Below are 17,689 nucleotides of genomic sequence, written 5' to 3'. Positions count from 1 at the left end.
CAACACCTCTAACATAGATAAACATTTATGATGCAAAGCCTTTTTCAGGGACTGTGACTGAAAGTGGCTCAACCCTTCCCCTTCCTGCTGCTTGTTGCTTTCCCAGGTTGAAGGCAGGGAGTAGGGGGTGGGGAAGGGATTCTGAGCTGACAAAAGTCAAGAAGGAAAAGGGTTAAGCAAAACCTTTCTCCGCCACCACTCTTCTCACTCTTGATCATAGTCTCCTGCTAAGGCAGCTTTGCATAAGAGGCTTTTGGGAGAAAGTCACATAACTGTGCATCATCACATCCAATTTGATCCTTTCAGTCTATTGCCAGATTTCGAGGATGCAAAGCCAGAAAAAATTAAAATAAAACACTTCAGCCATTTATTGAGATTAGCATCTCGGCCTATCATCTTGTCCTAGGCCCCACCAAAAGCAGGGTATGAGAAATCCAAGCCATCTTGCTTCTGAAATAATATAATACTGATGAGGGACAATGAACAGAAAGGAACGGGAGCCTAGCATGTGTGAAATTCTAAACAGAATCTGCCCTATATACTATAGCTGGGGGCTTGGCTCAGTGCCCTCTACATCTTCTAATGTACTCTGAATCTCAGGCTGTATGGTTCTATCTGGGGCCTGCTCAGGCTTGTGAAAGTCCTTGGCCTTGTGACCTGTGTGGACCCCCTCCTGTGCTTGTGGGTCTCCACCCCAGTAGGTTTACCTGGCAGAACTGCTCCTCTGATTGCCGCTGGGTGGCTGCCCCCCTGAGCAGTACCAGACAGTGGCCATTTCAAATGTTCTACAATGCCCTGCAGCGATGCTACATCGGGCACCCCAGGGCATTGTGGGGAATTTAAAATGGTGGCACCAGTGTTGTAGAGGAGCCAGGGCTTACAGGGTTGAAGTGCCAGGACTTTCTGTTTAGCAGGGGCGATGACATTATCTGCCACACCCTCATGTTTCTCTGTTCCCTCTCAGCTTAACTGCAATCCTCACCGTAGCAAAATACTGTATATGGTTGTGAGCTATCCCTGCTGTGATGCAATGTATTTTGGGGTGTCTTGGTCTTCAATGGGCAATTAAGACCCGTTAGCTTTACAAAGCTTTGGCCACATAATGAGAAGATAGGATACCCTGGAGAAGATGCTGATGCTAGGGAAAGTGGAAGGCAAAAGGAAGAGGGGCCGACCAAGGGCAAGGTGGATGGATGATATTCTGGAGGTGACGGGCTCGACCTTGGGGGAGCTGGGGGTGGCGATGGCTGACAGGAAGCTCTGGCGCGGGCTGGTCCATGAAGTCATGAAGAGTCGGAAGCGACTGACCGAATAAACAACAACAACAAGCTTTACAAAAGGCCTGCTCCCAGTGAAGATGAAAACTGCTAGAGCTGGTTTGCTGATAGGGATCAACAGAGCTGCCTGCAATTTTGGATTCTCCTCAGGGACACGACTATGATGAGCTCCTACATTTCAAAATTTACCACTGCACCGCTTTGGGTGGGCTGGCCTGGCGAGCAGGGCCCAGGGCAGGTATCAGCACTGATGAGCCCTGGCTCAGTGCTGGGTGGGGCCCTGTCAGCTGCACGAGGATGCAGAGTGATAACTCTGGTGCCACCCCTTCCCCTTAACTGGCCCATAGAGAGGAAGTTGTGGAGGGAACCTTCTGCTACCTAGACCAGGAAAAACGACCAGCCAAACTGAGACATGCTCCAGGGTCAGGACCTGAGACAAAGTGGACCATTTGTTATAATGGGCGGAACGTTTCGAAAAGTTCCATCCCCTCTTCAGCTGCTGTTGCTGTTAGAACATTTAGGGCCCCTTCTGATGTGAAGGAGCTGCAGCGCCTGCTTTTCCCACCTTACTCCAGTTGCATCGGAAGCCACATCTGTACAGCCCACAGCATGGTTCCGTCCCATGACAGGGCCGATCTCCCAGGACCTGTGGACACCAACCACGTTCCGACGCTACCGGAGCACTGGAGGGCATCAGGTTCGGGGGCTGCTGCTGCTGCAGGGGCAGGGGACCCCACCAGATGTTGTTGGGCTACAACTCCCATCACCGCTGAAAACTGGCTATGCTGAGTGGGATTGCTGGGAGTTGGAGTCCAATAACATCTCGTGGGGGTTCCCCACCCCTGGACTAAGGTAATGTTGGAAAGGGCCTTATCAATAGTTCAGTAGCATCTAGCTCCCAGAAAAAGCAGCAGAAAGGACACACCGGCGGCAATAGCCAAAAGGGGGTAGCGGGGGGGGGGCAGACCAGCAGCACTATGAGATGCTGCCTTTAGTGCGCATGACAGAGGATGGCACAGGCTAGAGCAGCCTCCCCCAACCCGGTGCCCTCCAGATGTTCTGGACGTCAACTCCCAACAGCCCCAGCCAGCATGGCCAACAGCCAGAAATGGTGGGAGCTGTCATCCAAAACATCTGGAGGGCACCGGGTTGGGGAAGGCTGGGCTGGTGTACCATGAAAAGGATGGCTCAACAGCACAAGACAGAGCAACCCTTTAGGATCTTGTGCTCTGTCCTAAACCATGACCCAAAGACCCCCCGGGACTGACCTCATCCATGTCCGAATGGCAGAAAATGACACCCACAAACTAGTGGGAGACCCCAGTGCATGCACTGAGTCATACATCTGCTCTTACCTGGCGATGACTGGTCACTGCTCAGGACCAAGGTGGCGGGAGTCGGGCGACGTCTTCGGATCTATAGAAAAAGAGAAAGCCAGGGAGAGTTAGTCACTCATAATCAGATTTATTGAAACACTTGAACACAACAGACGTGAGATACAAGCTGTCACTGGACAGACAGCAATGACAAAGCCCCCTTTTCCATTAGAGACTATGCACACTAGTTCAGCGGGTGACTTGGTTTTATTTTGTTATATTTATGTCCTGCCTTTCTTCCAAGGCATTCTAGTCAGGAGCCATAGTTTTCCTCCCCACGCTTCATCCTCACAACCACCCTGTGAGGTAGGTTGGGCTGAGTGTGTGTGACAGGTCACCCAAGTGAGCTACATGGCTGAATGGGGATTTGAACCTGGCTCTCCCCAAACATAGCCTTCCCCAAGCGGGTGCTCTCCAGATGTGTTAGAGTACCACTCCCATCATCCCCAGGCAGCCTGGCCAATGGCCATTCCAGCTTGGTGCGTATGATGGGAGTTGTAGTCCAACACATCTGGAGAATACCAGGTTGGGGAAGGCTACTGTGACCACTACACTGGTTCTCTTTTCTAGTCACCAGGTGGCCAATGTTGTAAAACCATTTAGGTAGCGCCACCACCTCCGCCACCATGGAAAACTACATACGGTCACCCCAAGCTACTGCCGCTGATGGAGAGAGGACTTCAGAGGAAGTACAACGTCATCTTCAAAGAATGCCAAGAGATACAAATATTTATTTATTTACCTACAATATTTGTATACCACTCCACATCCAAAGATTTCGGAGCGGTGAACGGCAGATAGAATAAAAGAATAAAAACACCATGTTAAAATAATTAATTTTTTAAAAAAGAAACAAGAGTTCTGATAAAACCGAGTTTTGATAAATTGCAGCTGGTCACTCAAGGAAGGCCTCCCAAAATAACAATGTCTTCAGGAGGTGCCAGAAGCAATAGAACGTTGGTGCCTGCCTGACCTCCAACGGCAGGGAATTCCACAGGCAGGGGGCCACCACACTGAAGGCTCTTTTCCTGGTGGACTCCAGTTGGGCCATAGGTCCATGTGGAACCACCAGGAACATGCCCTCTGATGACCTCAGTGACCCGGCAGGTTGGTAAGGGAGAAGGTGCTTTCTCAGGTATCCTGGTCCTAAGTTGTTTAGGGCTTTGTACACTAGTACTAGAACCTTAAACCTGGCCTGGTAGCAAATAGCCAGCCAGTGCAGTTCCCTCAGCAAAGGAGGTGCACGCTTACAGGCTCTGACAACAGCTGAGCTGCTGCGTTCTGCACTAGCTCCAGCTTCCGGAGCAGCCTTAAGGCAGCCCCACGTAGAGCACATTGCTGTAATCCAGTCTTGAGGTTACTAGTGCCTAGACCACTGTGGCCAAGCGATCCCTGTCCAGGAGAGGCTGTATCTGGTGAACCAGCCGAAGCTGGTAAAACGCACTCCAAGTCATGGAACCATTTTCCCAAGTCCCAGGCTACCATTTTGAGTTTTTACTCTCCCAGTCTTTGCCAAGGCAGAGGAAAGAAGCCACAGATTAGGGGGCAGAATCCAGACTTGGAAGCAAAAGCTGGGGGCTTATAGTTTGGGGGCTACCAGAGGGAAGGGGCTCCAAAGTGAAGGAGGATCACCCTTTTTCAGATTACAGACATTCAGTCTTACCTTAGCTTGGTTTCCCCAACCCCCAACTCCTTCATTTCCTAATGCTGATCTCAAGCGTAACTCCTGGCTGCCTGATTATTTGGGCTGCCAACCACAAACTGGATATTCGTTATATATATGAATATATATAATATATTCCAGGCCTTCCAGGCCTCATTGAAGTGCTTATTTGGCCTCTGAAAGCCCTATGCAGCTTGTACCCTTCATCTCTCTACAGAAGCTGCACCTCTAAAACCCTGTACCAGCCCTCCTCCAACTGGCTGGTCACCCCTGACCATTGGCTATGCTGGCTGTGGCTAAGGGGAGTTGTAATACAAAATATCTGGAGGGAACCACATTGGGGAAGGCTGCCCTGTTCAGCTTGGGGCCAGAGTACCTCTGCCCCCTCATGAAACTGCCCCAACACTAAAATCATCTAGCAAGAGCCTTCTTCTGGGCTCTCTCACTGGCCTTCTCTGTGGTGGCACCCCAATTGTGAAACACCCTCACTAGTTCTGCATGCTTGGTGCCCACACCAGTGTCCGTCGGCCACTAAGTGAAAACATCTCCTTTCACTCAGGCATTTTTAAATCAGTATTTGTGTTTCAACACTACCCATTTGAGATTTAATTTTTGTGTGTGTCCAATATTGTAGCCATCTGGAGTGTTTTATCATCTGTTGAGACTTTTGTGCTGTTTTCGGTGTTCGTTTTGGCTTGTTTCTAGCTTCTGTAATTAATGTTCATTTATTGTTGGGTGCGTTTGATATATTATCCAAAAGCCACCTTGCAGGAAATTCTGGGGAAGTGGGATATATATATTTGTTTAAAATAATTAAATAAATATCCTAGGAGCACCACTTGCTATATGAGTGTGCCAGTAATGGCCTTGCTCAGAAGTGATCACCACTGCAAGTCAAAACTGGTGCAATAGGATACCTTTCTCCCAATCCTATGTCCAGGGAGACCTCTCTTAGATGTTAATACCTGTACATATATTTTGCTATGATTTGTTAAAATGTTTTTGTATACATTGTTACAAAGATATTATTGAAATGCTTGAAATGTGTTGTTGCATCGAAATACTCATTGATAATTTTTATGCATTGTTGGTATCATTTGTTTACCTTGCGTATCATGAGCCAATTGTGTATTGGGCACAATTTCCTTTGTGGAAAGGCATGCAACATATAAATTAAAATCTAACCTCATCTAATGTAATTTGCAAACAGATGTTCAAGAGGGCCTGCTTAGGATCTTAAGAGGGAGACAGCATTCATAACAGACATCACCCCACCTCTGGTGAGGGCATCTGGAGGGAGTACAGCATGATCTTTATGGCCTTTGCCAGCACACTAATGTTCCTGCCAGTCCTGGTGGAGCCAAATGCCGCCAAGATATTTCCACTAAGGATGGGGGAGAAATCTGCACAATTTGCATTTTAAAGTGAATTTTCTTAATTTTGCACTTTCGAAGCCGTATGCAAACCGAAACTCGGTATCTTTAAAAATCTGTACTTCTCCAAATTTTGTAATGGAGTTCTCCAATTAAAAAAAAGGTACATATATGAAATGCATATATAAGGGGAAACAACATTCTAAAATGCATTATATTAGGAAAACTGCTTGCAAAAACTATGTATCAGGCAAAACACATACAAAAATCCATGGATTAGGAGAAATGAGCACAAAAATACTTATCCATTTTCATCTGAGGTTTAAAGATTATAGTTCAAGTTGAACTGAATTTAAGATTGGAAAAATGAGAAACAGGGAGAAATAGAAATGGAAAGATTCATCTATCCCTAATTTTTGGTTTGTTTGCTGCCTGCAAGCACCCCTCTGGCCAGACAATGACAGGTCTTCCATATTCCAATGGTGGGGGTACCTGATGCCCAAGTGAGAAGTCGTGCCCCTTGCATTTTAAGAGTTAAGAACATCCTGAGTCCTCCCAAAACCTAGAGCTGCTATTGGTCAGAAACCTCCTAGTCTCCCTTCAGAGACTGGCAAAGCTTGGGTACCCCAAAGAGAAGGAATGGCTGTTATTCCAACTGGTAGTATAGATGTACTCTGAAAAAACGAGGCCCAGTCTTGTCTTCAGATGTTGCCTGACTGGCATTCGGGGATTATGGACTGCGTTATGCCCAACCTTAAGGGTAGCTTTCTGTCTGGCCCTCAAAAGCTGAATACAGCAGGCCATCCCTGAATAAGCAGCAAAATCAGATCAACCTTTTCTCCCCTCTGTGTTTATGACGCAGAAGGTGGCAGGTGCTCCCTGTTGCCGGTGGAAAATAGCTGGTAAATGCTGAGCAAAATGGCAGCAAACGTACCGGCCACTTATCACTGCCTTAATCGCTGTGGCTTCCCCATTAAGAGAGCTTCTGCAGCTGTCAGGAGGTGCGAATTACACAATTCCCTTTAGGGACAGCCCACGCCATACATACGTCTGTATGTGTGTATCAAAGGCCTGGCTGCAGAGCTAGGCAGCCCCTCTCAATCCTGTCTCTGCCATTTGATGGCATTCAATCTTGGCTGCTGCAGATTCTGTCTAAATAGCAAGCTAATAGTACAGCATGCTTTGGAGGGGTCCCCAGTTCCCTACTTTACTAACCCCCTCCCCCAGCTGTCAAATGTCCATAGCTACCAGAAAGAGAGAGAGATGTTGATGATGAATTATCTACTACATTTTAAATAAATAATAAATTTCCAAATAATTTAATAAAACAGTATGCAACAAATAATAAATAATAAAGAATTTAAATAATACATATTAAAGAATTAAAATAAATAAATAATAAGTACTAAATCAGTAATAAATAGTGTATTATTTATTGTATTTATTAAATTTCTTAAGGAGAAATCTTATGGTTCCTGGGAAAACATTCCAGGGACCATAGGATATTTTGGCATTCCCCCTCCGAGGCCGTAGAGACTGTTACAACCTTGGAAGGGAAAATTTGAACAGGGATGGTTTTCCCCTGCTCCTAGCAGCTGCCACGGAAAGCTCTGACCTTGGGTAAGGATGTAAATGAGGGGAAAGGGGGCGGGGAGCGGAGGCGCTGAGGATACACAACATCCTGAAGCCTCCCAGCTCCTGTCCCCACGACTCCATTAGACCCACTCAGAAGCACGTTTAGTAAAAATAGGAACAGAAAGGAGGATGGAGAGGTGAAGATCACCTCCATCGCTCCTTCTTCTCTGCTGTGCACCCAGCACTGGAGTGCTCCTTCAAAGAGCATAAGGTTGCTCTGTTACGACACCTTTCTTGGAAAAAAGACTCAGGGCAAATTGCAACGAAAATTCGAACTTATAAACATTTAAAATAATTTAAAGCAGTGTGAAAAATAATGAGCAATAAAATACACTTCCAGCAACCCAGAGTACCTGGCACATGCCTAGTACAATAATTGCTCAATAAATGTTTATTGAGCAATTATTGTTTACAATAAATGTCCTGAATATTGACAGACAGGGAATTGCCTGCTTTCGCACAATAAGGTTCCTCACTGGACTGGATCTGGCCCCAGTTTGTGTAATCTGAGCTTCAGCTGTAAGGGACACCTATAAGCTGGCTAAGCAGAACATAAAAACAGCTTAAGGGTGGTGCAAAGAGTTAATTTCTCTTGACTGTAAGAGACGGTGTAGCAATGCAGGCTCAAGCAAAGAAGTCTCCAGTTATCTCAGTGGGTGAGCTGAGGCAAGCTAATTCCTCACAGCCTCAGTCCCTCATCTGCAATACAATGCTAATAACACTGACCTACCTTACAGGGTTGTTGTGAGGACTGCAACAATACAACCTATGTCATGGGTAGTCAGACTTCAGGCTTGCAGGATTTACTTAGCATTTTACTACAACCCTGAGATCCACCAACCCGAAGCTGGTGCAAAAGACTTACACTTAGAATGAAAGGACAGGGTGCCTCTGAGCACATTCTGACCCTAGGAATTTGTTTTCTGTACCAGAACTGAATGAAGCTCACAGTCCCCCCCCGCCCCCCCCCCCACCAACACACTCAAAAATTCACTCTGGCTTACCCCAGGTCTTCTTCATTTTGGCAGTCTAATTTAGGGGAGGAGGAAGTCATTTTCTTGTTGCTATTGTTCAACAATTGGGAGTCATCTTTGCTGGCCTGCTTCAAATCACAGAGATCTACCAGTACATCACAGCCTACCTCCTTCCCACCTTTCCCGGTGTATGTGCTGCACTTTAAACATGCTGAAGCACTCTGTAATGGCTTATTATTATTATTATTATTATTATTAATTTGCATTTATATCCTGCCTTTTTTCCTTTTGCAAGGAACCCAAGGCAGCATACATTATCCTCCTCTCCATTTTATCCGCACAACAACAACCCTGTGAGGTGTGTTGGGCTGAGAGTCTGTGACTGGCCCAAAGTCACCCAGTGAGCTTCCATGGCCAAGTGGGGACTAGAATCCGGATCTCCCAGCTCCCAGTCCAACACTCTCACCACTACACCACACTGGCTTTATTATATTGTTGTTGTTGTTGTTGTTTTAATGTTGTTGTTGTTGTTGTTGTTGTTGTTATTATTGATACTAGCTTGGATCCTAAGTAGCATGAGCAGAAAGAAGCTGGTGTAAGGCAACTTTCTCATCTCCAGACATCTGCATGTCCCCCCTCCAAATCTCCCCAGAGGGTCAGATCAGCGAGGAATTAGGTGTGAGAAGCTGAATCAGCCAAAATCTGGGGGATGAGTGAATTGCCAAAAATCGGGCAGAGGCACTTACTGCACGAGCTGTGCTCCACTCACACTACTTAGTATCCAAGCCAGTTTCTACAGCAGGGGTGCTGAATCTTTTTTAGCCCAACGGCTGAATTCAGTATAAGGAAAAGCTCTCGGGGGCTGCATTACAGTGGGGGGCAGGGCAGAAGGCAAAACAGGGTGGGGCCAAAATAGCCCCACCCTGTTTGGGGTGGGGCTATTTTGGCCCCACCTAAATAATATATTGTATATTTTCGCTTACAATTGTATATTTTAGCTTAAAGGTCTTAGTGCCAGTAACTAAGCTTTAGGAGAGGCAGTTCAACTTTTTAGGATGAGGGGAAAATCTGCAAAAGCTGGGAAGCCATCAAATATTCAGCAGGCAGGGGAAGGTGGCATAGCCATCTGGGGAACACCAGGCAAGCTAAATTTGTTCTGCATCCCTGTTCGATAGAGAAAACAACCACCAGTTTCCCAGACAAAAGACAGGCACTGAAAGAAAACAAGGATGAATTACAGACAACTACACACCAACTCGGAGGGATCCATGAAGAAAGATTAGCCTCTTTGGGTCTGCTTCTACAGCAACACCTCACAGATTCACACACACTCATTAGTGCTCTCTCATGCACCCACATGTTCTTCCTGCGTGGATGAGCGAGAATGACATGCTCCTCTGATTTGCCCCTTCCTGCATCCACGTGGAGACAACTTCAATGACAAAGGAGAGCGTTTATATAATCAGAGCGCACTATTTTGGTTTTGGTCTTGTTCAGGCCATCAACTGATTAGAGAAACTTTAGCTGATTAACTGATCAATTAGTGAAACTGAAATAAAATGGACGTACTTCAAAAAACATCAGCATATGTGCCTGCTTGAGATACTGCAGGAAGTAAATGGTGATTTATTCAACAAATGCCACCCCTTGCCAATAAAAGAAAAATGCCCCAAACTAGCTTTGCACATCTTGAATGAGAAGCAAAGACTCCCAAGGATGTCCCAAGGTATTTTGGCACCCTAGGTGAGGAACAATTTTGGCAGACTCCCCCCCCCTCCACTGACTGCCATATGGCAGGTGACAGTCAACTGGGTACTTCTGACTGGCCCTAAGACATTTAGGGCTTTAAAACGTGGCAAGCGGCACTTTGGATTGGGCCTGGAAATAGACCAGAAACCAGTGAAGCTGTTGCAAGAGGTGGTTTTCACATGCTCCTGATAAAGGCCAAAATGGAGCCACGTTCTACATGGTGTGGAGAATGTGGATAGGGAGACATTTTTCTCCTTCTCTCATAATACTAGATCCTGGGGTCATCCCATGAAGCTGATTGGTGGGAGATTCAGGACAGTTAAATGGAAGGACTTCTTCACACAGCACATAGTTAAACTATGGAATTCGCTACCACAGGGAGTAGTGAAGGCCACCAGTTTAGATGGGTTTTAAAGGGGATTGGCCAAATTCATTGAGGAGAAGGCTATCAATGGCTACTAGTCCTGAAGGCTATATACTGCCTCCAATATCAGAGGCAGTGTGCCGATGTACACCAGTTGCTGGAGAACTTGGGCGGGCGGGTGCTGGGTTTCCTATGTGCAGATGGTTGACCACTGTATGAACGAAACGCTGGACTAGATGGACCTTTGGTCTGATCCAGCATATTCTTATAACATTGCCACATTTCAGGACACTTTCCAAAACTCATCACTACTCAGAGTGCATTGAAGTCATCCTATCTTGATGTTATGTATCAAACCATGGCAAGATCCACCTTCTCTAGGACTGGACATGGCTGGCACACTAGCCCAAGATGGGCCAAAGTACTCCCTAACCTCCACCTGTACCAAAGTATGAAAGAGCAAATCCAGATCTAGGAGTACTCCCAAGGCTGCAAAGCTGAGTTTTCAAGCATGCAAATCTTTGGGCCAAATTGGGCTCTATCACAGGTATTGATGGGAGAGGAGATGTATGCACGATTTGGGGAGGGGAAAGAGGATGCACTTTGGAGTTAATTGCATTTGAGGTGCTGGGGGTATAAGAGGGGTTTAGAGATGCTGATTCAACCGGAGCCAAAGGAATATCACTGTGTGCCCCACAGGCAAAACTTTCACCAGGAGTAGCAAACGTTTTGGGGCCATGGGCACATTTGGCAATTTGAGAAAGTGTCCAGGGCATCATGGCCGCCATGGGAGGCTTCGCAAAAGACAAGTAAGCTGCCCCAAACCCTGAGTACAAGGCAGAGGTGAGCTCCAAGCCCCAACACTTGGAGAGCCAGTGTGGCGTAGTGGCTAGAGTGTTGGACTGGGAGTCGGGAGACCCGGGTTCTAGTCCCCACTCGGCCATGAAGCTCACTGGGTGACTTTGGGCCAGTCACAGACTCTCAGCCCAACCTACCTCACGGGGTTGTCGTTGTGAGGATAAAATGGAGAGGAGGAGGATTATGTACGCCGCCTCGGGTTCCTTATGAAAGGAAAAAAGGCGGGATATAAATGTAATAAATAATAAAATAAATAATAATAATAATACACTAAGGGCACAATCCTATCAGGATGCCTGTCAGCTGCCAAAGCCTCAGCTGCTGCTGGCTATCCTATCCACAGCGGGAGGAACGCGGAGGCGATCTTCACCTCTGTGCTCCTCCCTCTCTGCATTTTGGCTAGACAGGCTTTTTCGCTTATCTAGTTGGGGCTCTGCAGAGCGGGAGGGAAGGAAGCTGGGGAGGCCAGACGATTCCTCATAAGCTGGCCTCCCCAGTCCCCTCCCCTCCCCTCGAAACGCCCCCTTTCCCTCCTCTCCGAGGTCACCTTTGCAGTCTCGGGGAGGCAGCCAGCAAGGTTCACTCCATGCTGGCTGCAAGGGGGAGGGGGCAGGGAGCTCAGACTCCTGGGTCTGAGGTCAGAGCGCTGTCTCTGGCCTTGGATCTAGGAATCCAAAATATCCTTTGGCCCCTGCAGACACTGTCAAGGGGCCAGAGGATAGCTCCCTGAATACCTCCTTTGAAGCCACAGTTTTCAGCACTGGCAGAGACCTAGCACAGCAATCCCAGCAGTCAGTAAGACATTTTTTTTAAAAAAAAGAGGGGTAAGGCACCAGGGTGGGTGCCAAGAAACGTGCCCACAGGCACTACATCCCCTTCCCTGCTTTACACTGACCTGAAAAAGAAAACAAAAAAAGGACTGCCTAGATCGAGCCAGCCCTTTCCAGCAGGATGCCACATGCAGCTGTAAAACGGCTGCTCAGGGAGCTAAAACCTGCCCGCCCTCTCTCTGCTGGCACCAGGCTGCGTTTGATATGACTGGAGAGTTAAATACACCAAAGCGCTTAATGTTTGTACTGTGCTGTGTGTGTGATGGTGGTGGTGGTAGGGGCAGTGGGGAGAGCGGCATGCAGTTAAGTGCTGCTAAGCCTTAAATGATTAATTAATTATACTCTCTCTTTCTCTCGTTCTCTCTAAAGTGCTTTAGAGATCAAATGCGCTATGTTAGAGCTATTAATAATGCTCCTGCATTCATGGAACCTGGAGGAACAGGGGCCTGGTACATATGCCAGCGAATGCAGGAGATTATAAATAAACGCAGCCTTCCCCGGAGCGTCTAGACTTCACGACAAGTAATTAGCCCATGTATTTTGTGAGGAGTCAATATTTTCACTTGAAAATCCAGAAGATGATGGTCTTTTCTTAAAAAGCTGGCCCACGAGGGGCCTCTTACCAACAGGGTGCAGGGGTGCATTCCAGAAGATGCCATCCTGAGAACCTTTCCTCTCCATGATGGCCAATGGCAAGCCCCCCTTCACTGGGCTTTGATCTGAGATGGTTTCAGATCACCCCACACCTTTCCTTTCAAAACAGATCACTCCATCGGAAGCCCCACGCGCATTCTGCCAGGGTGTTGTTCATGCTCTTCTCCGAGTGTGAGCGCTGGGAGTCTTGCCTCCCTCTAACCTAGTGCCTACCAGATGTTTTGGACCACAACCCTCAGAATTCCTGACCACTGGCCATGCTGGCCACGGGCTGATGGGAGGTGAAGTCCAAAATCTCTGGAGGGTACCAGGATGGGGAAGGCTACCCTAAAAAAAAGAAGGGGATAAGCCTCCTCTTGCAGGGAGGTGGCTCAACTGTTAAACGCAAGCTTTCCCAACCTAGGGTGTCCCCAGATCTTGTTATATTACAATTCTCATCATCCACAGCCAGCAGGGCCAATAGTCAGGGATGATGGGAGCTGTAGTCCATCCTCATCTGCAGATGCTTAGATTTGGAAAAGCTGTGTTAAAGGGGTGGGGGGAGGAAATAAAGGAAGAGGAAGCCCTCACCCCAGCTATGGGAGGCGCCTCCTCCTTCCTCCCCCCACAAAAGCATTTCAGGGCCCCACCCCAAAATTAATAGAAGGAGCCACCCCAAATTTGCCACCTAAGCATAGATCCTTAGTTCGGTGACACCAACAGGCCACAAGTGCTCGCCAACATGGTGGGCTCTATTTCAGAACCTGTCTTGGCTTGCTGCAAAGTGATGAAAGAGGCTTGGGCCAGGAAGGACAGCCAGCGAGAAGCACACCATCCGTTTAGCTGGCCCAGCTCACATTGCTCATCCCCCCGCCCCAACTACTCCAGCCTTCTTGGCAATCTGCAGAGAGAAAGGCTGCATGAAAAGAGCCACCCGTCTCTCTCTCTCTGCATCCCCCCCACCCATTGCAAATTAATTGTAACCGAAGAGGAACTGCTGGTTTGGGATGGATCTGGGGCAGGGTGCAAATGAATGGAAGACTTTATTCTATTTGAAGCGACTGGGGTGAGAAATCAATTGCCTGGCTTTGCTTTTGGTGACACTGACATGAATCCTAGTAAATTCCTTCTAAGTGTGCATGTATAGACAGAAATTCACATATGCACACTCCATGCAGATTTGTGTCCTATGAGCCTGGGGCCCAAAACCAGCAACGCCCCTGGTCATAGCGGAAGGCTGAGGAGATGCGACTGGTGCCTGGACTGGCTCTTCTCGCCCAAGTAGCCAGAAGGGCACCACCGTCTTCTCTGCTCAGACATGATCAAGTCTCCCCATGGATGCACAAAATATGGTTTCGGGTTCTGCTGCAAATGCAGGAGATGAGGAGAGGCCTGCAGGTACTCCCAGTGGCTCCCCATTCAGAGGCCCTGTGCCTCCGCTTCCGAAGTCCTAGTTGCGCCGGGACATGCCCAACTCCATGTCAGGCTTAATTAGAAAAGCAATTGGGAATAAAACTGGCAATATCATACCGCCCCTATACAAATCTACGGTGCGACCGCACTTAGAACACTGCGTACAGTTCTGGTCACCACACCTAAAAATGATATTGTACAGCTGGGAAAAGTGCAGAAAAGGGCAACTACAATGATCAAGGGGCTGGAGCATCTCCCTTATGAGGGAAGGCTACAACAGCTGGGATTGTTTAGCTTGGAAAAAAGGAGGGAAAGGGGAGACATGATAGAGGTGTACAAACTTATGCACGGTGTGGAGAATGTGGATAGGGAGACGTTTTTCTCCCTCTCTCAAAATACTAGAACCCAGTGGGGCCATCCCATGAAGCTGATTGGCGGGAGACTCAGGACAGATAAAAGGAAGTTCTTCTTCCCACAGCGCATAGTCAAACTATGGAATTCGCTACCACAAGATGTAGTGATGGCCACCAATTCGGATGGCTTTAAAAGGGGGGTAGACAAATTCCTGGAGGAGAAGGCTACCAGTGGCTACTAGTCCTGATGGTTATGTGCTACCTCCAGCATCAGAGGCAGTATGCCTATACACACCAGTTGCTGGGGAACATGGGCGGTAGGGTGCTGTTGGACTCGTGTCTTGCTTATAGTTTCCTGGTCGACAGCTGGTTGGCCGCTGTGTGAATAGAATGTTGGACTAGATGGACCCTTGGTCTGATCCAGCAGGGTCCTTCTTATGAGAGACTGGTGAATTGCTCTGGAACATCAAGCCAATGAAGACAACCACATACACTGATGAAATGACTCATGCCTTTGATGCGTATGTATGGACTGGACTCATCTTTTCAGTCTTCACCTCCCCCCGATGAGGAGTCTGTGTCTCAAACCATTCCAGGATTTTAAAGGATTTCTTCATCTAGACTTTCACATTAAAAGCTTTGTCTCTGCCATCGGCGAGGGGATCAAGGGCTGCTGGATGCCTGCTCCCCCTGCCTCCCAGGAAGAAAATTTCAGCAAGGGGGAGACTAACCCGGCTCCTTACACTGGCCAAAGAATGCAGCACTCAGGGCCAGAGTTTGCTTTTTCCCTCTTCCCTCCCGGTCCCTTTCCCTCTTGTGTCATGTCATTTATACTGTAAGCCTAAGAGCAGGGACTGTCGTATTACTGGTCTTTGTTAGCCACTGTGGGAGCCCTTTGTTCCAGCTGAAAAGCGGCGTAAAGATGCTTTACATAAATACATCATCATCAAAAAGGGTCTCATGACGACTTTGGAACTGTAAGGAACATGTGCGTATGTTTCTCTCTATGCACATTTCACAATTACAGTCAAATAAATGGATCACCTCAAAATCTATTTTTTCCCCCAAGTATTCGTGAAAAATGCTTAAACCCCCCTGTCATTTCTCCCCACCAGGGTTTTCCAAAAAAAGCTAAAAATAAAGGCTGAAGCACGGCCTCTGACCTCCCCGCCCATCTCCCCACCCACTTCACCTTTGCAAAAGGGAAGTTGGTAACTAGTGATAGGAAAGAACAGATCAACCGAGGCAGGAAAGGGCTTTGCCAGCCTCTCACTAACTGAAAACAACGCTCAGAGGTGTCATTTCTTATTGAGGAGCACAGGGCTTGTAGTTTCTCCTGTCTCCCGAACTGAGGCGGGAGGCAAAGGAACCTACAAATCCCAAGCTCCCTGGCCGGAAGTGACGTTCCTGAGCATGCTCAGGAGCATCATGTCCAGTTAACAAGTCATCACCTCAACACATAGGACACTAGAAATAAAAAGTGTCTGGTTTCGATGATCCCCTTCATATGTTGAAAAAAATGTGTGGGGGCTGTCAAGGGGTGGCCACACCACTGCACTTTTTGACCATGTTGGGGGGACTCTACAGGCATACTGATCTGTGCGCACAGAGCTGAATCAGCTCCTCCTTGTGTGGAGGAGTTCTACCCCTGTGCACTTATGTGCGTAGATTGCCTTCTGGCACACTGCAGTGGTGGCTGAGGCCAGAGCTAACCCATACTTCCTTTCATGCATTCTTTCTACGCATGGGGAGGGTCATCTAAGCCCCCCCCCCCGGAAGAAGGGCTCTAGTCTAGTTATCTATATGTAGGGACACTGCAAGTGATGGATCGCATATAGAAAATTAGCAACCAGAAGAGAATGTTAGGCTGGGACATTTCTCCTGGACACGCTCATTTTCTATGTGCACAGGTTGCTGTTGTTTGCAGAAGGAGCAGGGAAGTATTCAACTATTTAAAAGATCAGGCTTACAATCTAGATGACACAACATAAGAGGAAAGGGGACAAGGCGGGAGGAGGGAAAAAATGGAAACTCAGGTACTAGTTTAGCGGTTGGTGACACGTGGCTACAAGATGTTGGACTGCAACTTCCATCATGCCTCACCATTGGCTATAGTGGCTAGGACTGATGGGAGTTGCAGTGCAACATCATCTGCAGGGCCACAATTTGCCCACCTTTGCACTAGTTCTTAGGTACAAAGTCCTTGTGAGTGTATTCAATACACCCCTCTCCCCACAATGTTCGGAAGTGGAACAGCCCAGAGGAGAGTTTGATCATATACTGTTTGTGTAGACTAGCTCTCTTTTCAATCTGGCCTTGAATGTTTGGAAGGGGGGTAGGTTAAGAATCTAAACTGAGAAAAACCTTTTTTTTTAAAGTTCCATAAAATGCTAACATGCATCAGAAACTGAGAATTTATTGTGTGAAACAGTAAAATGCTAAATTTCACAATGCAAGGTCACAGATGCCGGGTGTGTGACATCATTTGACACTGTGCACACAACACTAATGATACAGTTTGGATTCTGCTGAAAGTGTACACATAATGGAGAAAACCAATATTTATGAATAATTGAGTAACCTGTGAGTTGCAGAACACAATGAAGGGCACCAGAACAGACCTGCAGCTTATTGTTTTCAGCAAAAACCAAGCTGAGATGCAAACCATGCTCTCTGAGCACAAAACAAACCATTAATAAGGCTAGTGGAAATTTTTTTAAAAATATGTGTGCATATAATATACAAAACAAATTATCTTGTGTATATTATATTGCATAATATAGTGTACATAAACATGCATATATACTCACACAAAAGTTGTCTTACAAGAAAATGAACTGTTGGAATACAGACCTATTATGTGGGATTTTAAGAGCATCTTTACACCAGCCTAAAATCCCACATTTAAAATGGGGCTTTCTGCCTCTGTTTTAAATGCAGGATCATGATGAACTCCCTTTACACATGCTTCTTTCCCCACCCTTTCCCCCCTTATCTGAGTCTTCCATATGTTTCACTATACAGCCACTAGATGGCGCTGTGGTCTGGCTCCTCTCATTGCGGGATTTCCTCTTCTCACAAGGGAACTCAAGCGGAACTCAAGCACAGTAATTTGGCAGCTTGTTATCTCCGATCTTTTCTAAAAAATGGAATAAAGGTCATTTAGTGTGGGAGACACCCTGGAGGTTGGC

The 17,689-nt window shown here is 47.2% G+C and overlaps 1 protein-coding gene across 3 annotated transcripts in view; it reads right to left on the bottom strand.

The window, feature by feature from the left end:
- Window positions 1–17,689, bottom strand: part of PPP1R1A (protein phosphatase 1 regulatory inhibitor subunit 1A) — a 92,018-nt gene that overhangs the window by 34,244 nt on the left and 40,085 nt on the right. For all 3 annotated transcript variants that reach the window (XR_014788075.1, XR_014788076.1, XM_084836519.1), the window contains exon 2: window positions 2,633–2,693. Coding sequence is in view for 1 of the 3 variants with exons in the window: in XM_084836519.1 (XP_084692645.1) it covers window positions 2,633–2,693 (61 nt within the window). In the remaining 2 variants the exon portion in view is untranslated. The remainder of the gene's footprint in view (window positions 1–2,632; window positions 2,694–17,689) is intronic.

This window comes from Heloderma suspectum, chromosome 2, assembly GCF_057233095.1.
Source record: "Heloderma suspectum isolate Gila_16-S chromosome 2, 16-S_ref, whole genome shotgun sequence".
NCBI lineage: Eukaryota > Metazoa > Chordata > Lepidosauria > Squamata > Helodermatidae > Heloderma > Heloderma suspectum.
This window is presented reverse-complemented; position numbering and strand designations above follow the sequence as displayed.